The sequence below is a fragment of the Corapipo altera genome, unplaced genomic scaffold, assembly GCF_003945725.1.
Source record: "Corapipo altera isolate COAL_440 unplaced genomic scaffold, ASM394572v1 61129, whole genome shotgun sequence".
Lineage (NCBI taxonomy): Eukaryota > Metazoa > Chordata > Aves > Passeriformes > Pipridae > Corapipo > Corapipo altera.
The window spans coordinates 531,778-544,014 of record NW_020884955.1 but is presented as its reverse complement, the minus strand read 5'-3'; the positions used below and the strand labels follow the sequence as shown (position 1 = coordinate 544,014).

The 12,237-nt window shown below is 38.5% G+C and overlaps 1 protein-coding gene across 1 annotated transcript in view; it reads right to left on the bottom strand.

The window, feature by feature from the left end:
• DGKQ (diacylglycerol kinase theta) overlaps positions 1-12,237 on the bottom strand; it is an 88,553-nt gene that overhangs the window by 40,837 nt on the left and 35,479 nt on the right. Inside the window, exons 5-8 of the mRNA XM_027663692.1 lie at positions 11,145-11,244; positions 5,979-6,064; positions 5,155-5,280; positions 3,606-3,759 (exon numbers count right to left, since the gene is read on the bottom strand). Of these exons, the coding sequence (XP_027519493.1) occupies positions 3,606-3,759; positions 5,155-5,280; positions 5,979-6,064; positions 11,145-11,244 (466 nt within the window). The remainder of the gene's footprint in view (positions 1-3,605; positions 3,760-5,154; positions 5,281-5,978; positions 6,065-11,144; positions 11,245-12,237) is intronic.

Here is a 12,237-nt window from a genome sequence, read left to right as displayed (position 1 = left end):
AGGAACTGCAGTAACAGCCTCACAGTCAGAAATACAGGTGTAAGTAATTTCCACAACTGAGAAATAAATCTGCAGACACACAAAGAGGAAGAAATTGCTGCTCTCCAGAAGAGGACTTTGACAGCAGCTCATCACTCTCACTGAAAGCTGGGAGCTAACTTGTCAGCTAATAACGCACCCTGTAAAATTACACATAAAATGCTAAAATTAAAATAAATGCTATGAACATTTGCTTTTGAAGGTAACATGCTGACTACATTCTCATTCCTGACACTCAGGGCCATACAAGAAGGCCAGTGCAAATCCAAACATTATCAGTTTTTCTTCTCTAAGGGTAGCAGTAGCGTGCAACACAAGTCAACTTGGTGTGCTTATCATATAATGGTATTACCCACACCCACTGAAACTCCCAGTCAGTCTTGATTCGGATGCAGGCAAAGCTCTCAAAAAATATAAGGCAGGCAACACCCTTAAAAAAACTATGCCTTGCAGCTGAGGGAGAAAGCAGGAAATCAAAGCACAAAACAAGAATGAAATAATCAAATCAGTAAAGACAGATCTTCAGAGCAAAAGAGGTTCTGGGGAAGTCAAGACACCAAAGCAGGGAAACCTTCAAAGAACCACAATCACAGCATGTCACGAAGGTTGCTAGGCAGGAGTCCTGACACCAGGTAACTTACTGAACACGTATGTATTGCTTTAAGTGACTGCAAGAAAGACCAACAATAACGCTTTTGGGCTGGGGCTTTTAAAATAGAAAAGAAGTGTTGAAATACTTTCCCTGTTATAGCTGACAAACAGATCAAGTTTCAAATTGGAGAGAAATTTAGACAGTATGGGCTTGAAATACCCTGAAATAAAAGGAAGCTGAATACCTTCTTGAATTTCACTTCAGACAAAATCAGGTTAAAAAAAGAGTAAGTAAATACAACAATAAGAAATCACTGCTCCTGATTGCTCCCAACCCTCTTCTCAGTTTAGATGGGAAGAAGCTGACATGTTTCGTTACTCTTTCTCATTCAATCAGGATAGCAGGGATATGTATACTAACAGCATCTTGAAACTAATCCAGTGAAGTTCAGTGACTTATTTTGAAATTCATTGAGATGGGAGTCAGTTGTAGGAAGGGGAGATAACTACTCTACCAGTGCTTCCCCTGGTAATTCGAGAGTTTTGAAAAGCCTCTTACAGCATAGAGATGCTGGACATGAAGCTCAGCATTTATGCACTGGCAAAGGCAATCTGGACAAATGGTCCCCAGCAGGTCAAGGATGATGTATGTGCTCATTCACTGCATGGGACAAGGCAACTAGCACTTCCCGAACACCATCGTGGGAAGAGCTATGCCTGCAGCAGTTAACTCATCCAGGCAACTGCCAACACTTGTTTGGTACCTCAGACTGGTCTTTTCAGGATAATTTGAGTGATGTCCTTTGTCAGCTGTGGCAATAGAAGAGCACCCTCTGAGCATGCCCCTTCTGAACGTGAGAACTTCTGAACAAGTGTGCTTCCACAACAGGTCCCACAGAAGTGCTAATTATTCTCCAACAGAGGAGCACCTTGCTCCCCTGAAACATCCCTAACAGGCACACAATCTTTGAGATCTGTGATTTGCCACCCAGAGCCTATGCCTTCACTTGGAGAAGCAGCAGCAATTCCTGAGGCAGCTGTCCTGAGCTGTTTCATGCTCAAAGGAGCATCAAACACATCCTAACAGAGTGTTAGGGAGCTGCTGGACTCATGATGCATCTCACTAACTCAGCACGTGCCAGGAGCTAGAGGGTTTTTGGAAGAAAACGCAGGTTTGTTCTGTGAACATGGGTAACAAGAAGGACCACGAGGCCAGAGCACTGAGTTTCCTTGACACAGATGATGTGAGAAATAGTTTAAGATAATTGTTGGTTCTGCCTTTGAGGAAGAATCTGGGCAGAGAAAAAGACCATATAGCGATGTATTTGGTGCTTTTGGTGGGGACCTGCAGACACTTGATTTCCAGCAGATGACTGAGAATGGCAAAACATCCAGCAAGGATGTGAATGGTGTAAAAGGAGTCACATGTGAAGACACCAGACCAGTACCTGCACATTCAGGACCTAGGTGCTAAACTAATTATCACATACCATCATCAGGCAAGGAAAAACAGAACAAAACACTTTATGCACAGCAGACTGCAAGGCAGGTACCACACCACAAACATTCCTCTTCATGCCTTGTGCTGAGTCACAGCTGTGGCCCACAGTCCTGAAATGGAAAACCTTCTTCCATCACTTAAAATACTGAAGAAAGGGACTAGAAGGTGCTGCTATAACCTGGGTTCTTTCACTCAAGAAGCTCTGTATTAAACTGTTACTTAGAGGTGCTTTAAAAATTAAAAAGTGAGAAAGTTTAATTCTGACATATTAAAAGAGCATACCACTGTTTAAAAGATAAACTTAGTTAACATCAGAAAAATCATACTGAAAGACTATTTAAGATGTTTGTGATTAACTTTTGTTAGTAATAATAACACATCTTTTGTTAGTAATAATAACACATCTTCACTTAAGCTTTGGGACACTTGCGAAATATCTAACAATAGACCTGAATCAAAGTTCAAAACGAGTCTTCCAGCAAAATCAAGCCCATCCAGACTGTTTAATTTCTGTTATTTCTTATGCTGGAAGCATTAAAACTCCATGACTTTCAAGTGGGTGCTGTACTTCACCTTCTCCCACTAGCAAGCAAATTCACTAACAAGAAAAATAAGTCACTGAAAAAAACCAATCCACAAAAGCAAGCTAATGCCTCATCTCTGCCTGGGCACTTTTGTAAGTCCATTCAGTGTATCTGGGTCACACAGACCCAGGGTCATGCAGTTTATGCAGAAACAGGACTCCTGCTATAGCTTCTGCACATGAGAACACATGGCTCTTGCTAGCAACCAGCTCCCCTCCCCAAAACCAAACCTATGTGTTCCAAGCAGAAATTTCAAGAGCAACCTGTAAGGTTGAGAAAAGCACAGTTGAAAACATTTAATTTTCGTGAGTTATTATTTTGCCTACCTTTTATTTCCTTTCCTATTGTATTTAGGCACCAAAAAAAAAAAGGCTTTACAAGAGCATAATAACCAAAATATAAATTGGAAAATACTTCAGTAACTGGAAAATACTTAAAAAAAATTCTCTCATTCTTAAAGAGCTGTTAAACATTCACTCTAGATGGCAGCAGAACATTACCCTGGCTAGACACATGATTTCATTTCAGCACAAAGATCTTAAAAGGACAGATGCTTAATTCAAGAGACAAGTCAAAATATCCGTATGCATGATATCACAAATAAGTGTAGCAACGATAACACACCACAAATTTTTCGATTTCAGCTTTTCACTTTCTGTGCACTTAGTGTTTCAAGAACAGTTAACAAATTGCCCTGCACCAGTAAAGAGAAGTTTCTGCTTTTTGCACACAGTGTGCATTTCAAAACCTCTAACCTGTCCCATAAATAGCAAGAAGTTACAGTATTGCCACAAAAGCCAGTAAAAATTAGCAATAATATGCTTCAGTGAATTACAACACTAGGTTAAATATACTCATCAATTAGTTGCACTCCAAGTTGAAATTTTTACCTGATTCGGTTTGCAAATTTTCTGATATTCGAAAACAGTGCAATTTGCTGAAGTTGCGAGAAAATAACTGCACACAACTCGGAGGAAGAATCATATTCCTTAATCTTCCAAAGGTACATTCTGGTGTGACAATTATGTAGCAAGCAGCATGAGCCTATAAATAACAGCATCAGTTAAGAACTTAAGTGATACACAAAGAAAGCAAATCTGTTTATAACAAAATGTGACTGGAATTGCATAACTCAGGTTAGGACATACATAGATCTTTTGTTAATCGCTTTCATGAAATGAATGGCTCATTTTTTCACCCTAGATTTTCATTTGTTCATTTCAGTTTTTATATAACCAACAGCGGGAAGTCTTAATATGTGAAGAACTTTCAAGGATCACAAATCTGGTCTATCAAAAACTAAAGGTTTTTATACAGCAATATGGAGAAGTTTAAAGTTTTGGTCTCAAACTCGGAATCTTCCATTCCATATAGATATTTACTGGGGCAAATGGGAAAGGGGCACAGGTTAAGTTGAATAGCTTGAAAATAGCAGTATCCTCTTACCCACTTGCTGATTCAGAGATAACAGTGTTTTAAGTTTTATTCCAAAATGTGACTGGTTGGTTTCTGCCTTTATACTGCTGCAAGATCTTCTACCATTATTGAATACACTTACCTTGGTATCTATGGCCATATAGCATGTTACATTTGTTAGACTCTTCTCAAAGACAGTCCCTCCCACCTTGGAAATTATGAACCAGATTAAAATACAAACCCCACAACATTAAAAAAAAATTCAAATCATACCTGAAATACTGAATAACCTCAGAGTTTTATTTTAAATTATTATTACACAGAGTACCTCATCTTGCATTAAGTGTCAAATTAATGATATATTACATATACTTTTCAGTTCCCACCTCATCAGGTGTTGCTTTGCACTTTCATCATATTTTAACACGAGGTGGCATTAAGTGGGTGGGCCAATTGTTATCTACACAGCTCACTGTGTATCAGTATGTGAAAACCTGTGGCTTCCATGAAGATTACTGAAGCGCACCATCACCTTGCACAGGAAACAGACATGTGTCATATGAACGGCAAAACACAGAAACTGATACTGACAACTTAAAAAAATCCCAACCACACAGGCTAAGACCTATTCTATACTGAAATATGAGTAAACATATTAGAATGATAAGTTTTTTCTTTGACCTTGCAGAATTTACGTGACTTGAAAGAAATTCTGATTTAACAAAGAAATAGTGACTTCAGGCTTCTAAGCACAAATTCATATTGATTAGCCCCTGCTAAATTTTAATTCCACTGGATTTACATAAAGCTTAACTGCAATTTTGAGAGTTGCTCATTAAAATGACTGTGAGGAAGATTTTCCATCTAACACATAAATATATATATTTATATAAATTAAGTGTATTTACAAAGTGTACATAAAATATATTTATACAGTGTACAAATAAATTGTATCAAGTGTTTAAACAAGCACATGCACCTATATATATGGTTCCCACAAATATATGCAGCAGCATAACATACCAGGATGCCACACCATTCACATCTCATGCCAGAGAGCACCTCAGAAGACCCACAGGTTTTTTTGCAAACTTCACAACGAGCACTTGAAGAAAGATTTCCCTCTCTCCAGTGGTGGTGGTAAGTATCCTGAGGGAACACACCATGACTTAGCATTACATCAAACAGATACAGAAGCATCTTCAACCCAAGTTTAAAATCAGCAATTCAAACAGCTCTGAAGAAACAGTAACACAGACTAGAACATTAAGTTTTTCTCAAGATAAACAGGAATCTGAACAATCTCACATTTCGCCAAAAGAAGTTTGTTAACACTATCAGAAGCTTATCACAGTGTTTTTTCTTCCTAGGCCACTAAAAAAAAAAAATCCTTTAAAAAAAATCCTGAAATATCAGTATCTTGCAGTATGTTACTGTAAGGAAGGTAAGAAACTAGGCAGTTTTGCCTTGGTCAGACTGCAGGACGAGATAGTGTTAGCCAGGGATGCAGTGCAGCCAACAGCTCAACACACAGAGAAAAAAGAGTTCCATGCCAGCTTCTGCAATGCAAATTTTAAAAGAAGATGTTCAATTTTTTAAAAATTTTTAACTGGGACATTGTATGTATTGCACAGACTTTTCAGCAAGGGTTCAAAAGCATAGCGAATATATCAGCATTTAAGTTCATTTCGCTGTCTGTGAGACATTCTGAAAGCATACATTTCCTTTGCCTGCCAATAAAAGTGCATTGATAACTGGCAGCATGTGAAAGACTCCCCCTCCTCTAGTCCAGGTTTTCACACCAAAAATGCATGACCACTTTGCCCTGCAGAGGCATCTGCACTTACGTGGTCCAGGTGCCCATCCTGGTGACACTGTCGACAGTCACTGCAAGCAAACAGGATACAGTCTGTGTGCACATGTAGCTCACAAACTAAAAGCGTAAAAACAAGAAAATTTCCTTAGGCTGGAAACCATAGGGTTTTCCACATCTCCTTCCTCCCTCCCTCCCTCATGGCCTCCATCTCTCCAATACTCCTCCACTTTTTCATACCATACTTTCTCTCCTTCACGCTCTTTACATTCAGCAAAGATAGACAATAAAGAAGTTTAACAGCATTGTCCTGTGTGTTGCTCCACTTGCTCTGTGTTAAAAAGATGTAGCAAGTATAAGGGAAGGCTGAGCTAATTTTGCACATAAGAAGCATTTGTCATATTTCCTCCAACACAGCAAGTTAAATTTGTACAACTGCTTGGCTTTGTCTTGCAGTTCCACAGGAACTGTTGCCTACTCCAATATAATTGTGCCTGCAGACTACTTTGATTTAACCAAATACAAAAAAACATCAGATGATAGAAGCATTAACAGAATTATCTTTCTGCATCCAAATATCATCAAGTCCTGACTACGAAACAACGGTCTTCCCGAATCAATATTCCACTCCCTTTAGAAAGCCTCTTCCAAGCCCTGCTGCAGAGCAGGCAAGCACTTGATGAAAGAGTTCAAAGCAGCAGATGCTTTTCTGCTCTCCACCCCTGGAGCTGTTAGGGGCACAAGGAAACAAAAGACAAGGTATGTTTTAGTACCAGCCCCAGCAAAGCAAGGGGTATGGCGCCAAAAGAGCAGGAAGGCTGTAGCCACCTCTCCTGCTCACAGCCATGGTCCACGGGAGACACGTCAGAGGTGAGATCAGCCATGGACCCACACGGCATTGTCTGCACCAGCATGGACTTGCTGTGTTTGTGAAGTGAGATGACATCAGAACATGCAGAATGACTGGAGAATGTCAATCCCAGGGAGACTGCAACAGCCAGAAAGCATGTTTTACTGAGGAAATAAATCCTTTTTATTGAGAGATGATGCTCAATCCATTTAATTTTAGATATGATCCAAATTAATCTCTGATAATTGTCCAAAGTATGTCTGTAATCACCATTTAATCACTGTTTCATTTTCATGGAAAGGAAATAATTTTTTCAGAAAACTCTCCTAAGTAAGCTTAACATTGCCTTCCAAAATACATGTTAGATACTACGGGAGCTAAAAGAAAACGGAACTGCACACACACAGAGTTTGATTTCGGGACTTGTCCACTGATCGTTATTCGGTGTTCCCATTTTATTCAAATCCCCTCGTAAACAGCACCTGCTGTTTTTCTTTTAGTTAACTGGAATTCCCAGGATTGTCCTAAACCAGTGCCTCAACCCCACACATCCACCTCACATCACACGGTGGCTGTGCTCAGCCACGAGAGAAAAACACATGCCATCATGCAGACCACTCAAAGTGGTTTTCAACTTTGAGAAACACAACATTCTCTCTTTCAAAGCACTTAGCCAAGGTCGATCCTCCCTTTTGATTCCGATTAACTAAATGCAGGTGCAGAGCGACGCAGCTTCTTCTCATAGACACTGTAAGTGGAAGAAGTTTTAGAGAACCTTATAAAGGTTTAGGCAAGTTTTGGTTTTAAAATAATTTCATTATCTAAAAGCTGACTGGAAATATCATATGTGAAATAAAAGAATCTGCAGCTGTGCTGCAAAGGACGACTTACTAAAAAAATACTACTAAAAGATCTCAATACAAAGCTTCGTTACTGCCAGAGTTAGGAAGGTTCTTCATGGACCTCACAGACAGAGATGGATAAAAAAGATTCTCCTGTAGCTGATTTGTAAATACTTGTGTATACAAGTGTTCAGGGAAGGCATCTGATTTTTCATTAAGTAAATGAAAGCAAGAGACAAGCATCAAATTCTTAAAATATTTTTCTATTCTGGTCAAACAGGTTATTTCTCCAAGTATATTAAAAAAACATGAAAACTGTAACCTGAAGATTGGAAGACAGCAACTCCACACATTAACTACATTATCTGAAAATACCTTGAAAACAGTATTAAACAAAATAGAGAATAATACGTTATTTTGAAATCACTCTCTGGACTCTAGAAAAGGTGATCACAACTAATACTGCCTTTTTCTAAGACCACAGAAGATCATAATCTACCACCACACAAAGAAGACTCTTGCCCAAGTCAACCACAAACTTTCATGTACAGCTGCCCATATTGTGTGTCCTCGCTGCACTCAGGAACTTCTATATAAGCTGTGACAGTCCCTCCTTCACTCACATTTCTCCATATATTCCCGTTAGATATAACAGGAATATTTTACCATTTTGCCAGTTCAACTAGCAGGCAAGCTAGATGCTTTGAGTCATATCCTTGGTAATGATAAAAGTATCTGTAGACCAAGTTACAGCTTCAAGGAACTAACAAAAGCATTGGGGTTTTTGTTGTTAATTTTGCTAGCTCAGGCATACTCTTTCCTTTGCTATGCTCTGTAAGAAGACAGAGGGGTTTTTACCCTTAGTTTAATTCACATCTGTTGCTCCTAACACCAACCTGAACTCAGAACTAACAAGAAATGTGTTCACATGAATGGCAAGAATGTCTCAGGAGTTAATCCCTTCCCCAGCTATCCTGCTATGGGAAAGATGAAGTTTTTGAATGAAAAGATAAATTCAAATCAGAGGCCCTACAAAAACAAAAATTCATCTTTATCAGCCCTTCCATAGTTCTTTAACTCATAAAAGAATTATGATCTTCTGTTCAAGCTAGTCAGGAAAGTGGATTTCTCTATGATTGCCAAAAAACCCAAGCTGATTAATTTCAGATACATAAACTTGGAAGAAGAATGTTTAAAATGTTAGCTGCCTCCTTCTTCAGTAAATCTGCTGCTCCTGGTCAATGCTTAATAAGAAACTTTTGTAAAGGATTCAACACTACAAAAATGTTTGGGTTACTCCTATTTATCTTCCTTACTTTCTAGCCCTTCTCAGAAAGAAAAGGGAGAGCGACTCTCACCATCATGAGTCCAAGTTCAACTGATACCAGAATTCTGGTAAAATAGCTATCCAAAGCAATTAGTAATTCCAAATCAGCAGAATTTGGAGTGCAACTATTGTAATTTTTGCCAATGAACTGCATGCACTTATCTCACCAGGGGTTAATACACATGAATGCTCATTTCTGAGAACAGACGACCCCCTGTGCACCCTCAGCATTTAATACTTGCCTGAAAACTTTCAATTTCCTCTCAGGAAAATTTGTTTTTTCTTAATTATGATTAAGAGTCCAGGAAAAGTTCTTAATTTCAGTATCAGATGAGAACATCACAACCAACAGTAGACTTGTAATGTTAAGCTAAGTCATTAGAAGTAAGCAAAAAACTGGAAGAAAGTTCAGCTTCCTCATCTGGATTTAAAAGTTCTACAGCTCAAAACAGTTGACTTCTAAAACAAATTCTAAAAGCATTTTGAGGAGTAAAGGAAGAATCTTGTTCATTTTATGAACTTCAACTGCCCCTTTTAAGTTACATTTTAGAAAAGCATCAGAGAAACAAGTTGTAGCCTTGCTGGTATTTGGAAAAAGGAATACAAAACAAGTCACACCACACAAAATAAGAAAACTGTTTAATATATTTGAGGAACACAATTCAGAATGAACCCAGTAACCGTTACACTTGATGGGGCCCTGCTCTCCTGGAGATGGATAAACACCTGCCTGCCCATGGGAAGCAGTGAATTAATTCCTTGTTCTGCTTTGCTTGTGTGTGTGGCTTTTGCTTTCCTTGTTAATCTGGCTTTATCTCATCCCATTTGCTCTCTAGCTGTTACCCTTCTGACTCCCTCCCTGATCCTGCTGGTGGGGGAGTGAGTGAGCATCTGTGTGGGACTTGGTTACCAGCTGGGGTTAAACCATGACAAATGGATACAATCCTAATACAGCAGAATTGAGAAAGCAAGAACTTAAAAGAAAAATTTAGAAAGCTTGAACTAAAACTGCTCACTAAACGGAAGCTATTTTCAACAGTTAAGAGGGTATAGCTGGCAAAATTTTTCAAATTTTCTATCTCATGCCACACAAGTTTATTAAGACAGATGACCAGAAAATTCTCTGTATCTCTTTGACCATTCCACCAAACCATCCAACTCACTGTGGTAACTATATTAAGTGACAAGTTCCCACTAGTCAGAAGAACATAGTTTGGTTTCATTATGCAACTCAGCAGACAAAAGCAGAAACAGAAATACTGCACCATTATAAGTCTAAATACCCTGATCAAAGAGGAATGTTCCCCCTACAGATAAAACCATATTAAATAAGACATTATCTTTAGCATAACAGCTATTTTGAAAGCACTTCAATCCCCTGCAGAATTGGTTCTTCACTGATTAGACTTTTTTTTTTTTTTAAACAGTTCACAGGTAATATTCCTTTAAAATACTAAATTCTATTTAACCTCACAACATCAACCGAAGAACAACTAATAGACATTTAAGACAAAGGAGACAAGAGAGAACTAAGGAGCTACCCTACATCAAAAATCAGTCAAGTACTCATGCCAATACATATTTCAAATAAAAATTCTGGCGTTTGGGTGATTTCTTTAATTACTGTTTTTTCAGAGAATCCATGTCAGAACACTCAGAGCAGTACTATTTTGACAAATAATATTTTCAAATATCTTTCCATTGAAGGTATCTCATCCTCATTATAAGTAACAGATATTTGAAACTAGTAACACAGGAAATTCTACATTCTTTTCTAGAAACATGAATACCTGATGATTCCCTGTATCAAAAGCTTCCACTGGAAACAGAAATAAATTACCTCAACAGAACAAGTCTTTTGTCATAATAGCTTCTCATCCTTTGCACATCTCAGGTATGGATTCATTGCACACCAGCACCACCACAGACTTATTTGGAGGAAAGATGAAAAGAGTGTATAGGTTTGACAGAGTTCGTGCTTTATTCAAGGTGATTTATTTATTATTCCTTAATCTGAAATTTTCACGATCAGTGAACAGATAATAAACAAACCAGAAACTTCTCAAATGCTGCAAGAGCATGTGTGTGTACACCCACACACCCTTCGAGGCATGCAGTGTAAGGAAAGCGCACTGTCACTGGAGAACACACAGACGGCTGTACAAGGAGGGTTTAAGTTACCTTCACATCGAAAGGCAGGTGACTCCAGTGACTTCCTGCACACAGTGCAAAACTTTCTTTTGTAATGTCCTGGAGGCCCAAAACAGTGTGCAACTGGAACCTGCCAGTGAAGAATACATAAGACATCATCAACTTCAACTTCCGAAGTGTCAGTAAAATTCACAGAAGCTGCTTTATCTTGCAACATGGGGCAGTATATACAATATAGACTTAACTAAGCACAAGAATAAATGCACAGGCAAATCATCCTTTAAAAGAAATCATACTTAAAATATATTTTAAATACCTTAACTGTTTTTTAAATCCTTGGGAATTAATATGTGTTGTATATATTTTTCAGTGCTGATCAGCTTCTTGATGATTCACAGCAACATGAACCAAAAGGCTTCCTTTGGGACTTACCTGCAAACACATTTCTTCTCCTAAGTATTCTTAATTGAATCAAGGACAATTAAAGAGTAACAGTTGCAATGGCAAACAAAATACCCTAAAGGCACACTCAAGACAGTTTTTAAAATCTCAGTGTTGCCATGGCTCAGTACTCTCCACATGCCTTCCACCTCTTCTCCCAGTACAGCCCAGCCAACTGGCTGGTCAGGACAAAGGCACTGATTAGTCTTGCCCCACCCCATCCAAAACTCCAAAGGCTGAATGGTACAGAGATCCATCTCCTAAGTACATCCATACAGAGGTTCCTGTTGACTGTAGGTGCAAGATGACACATTACAATACCCTCTTGCAAGAGCTTTATCAATAGCTTTAGCAAAAGTATTTCACTTATCTGAAAATGCAGGGTTTTTTTCTTGCTTAGTGATTAATAATGAAGATGACAGTACCAAAAGAACTACAGAAGAAGAGAAGAAAAATGAAGACTACGAAACATCCTTAAGCTTTAGAATTGTTCTAGAGACCTCTTCCTACAAGATGCACAGCTTTGTTAAACTGACATTCACATTAGAAGGATGGAACCTAATGGTATGTTTAAAGCCCTAGAATCCAAATGAGTTCCATAGGAGGTTGCCATGATTTAGGTATTTAGTATTACACATCTCACAGGCCCTTCTTGCTATGACAAACACATCAGACTTGTCTT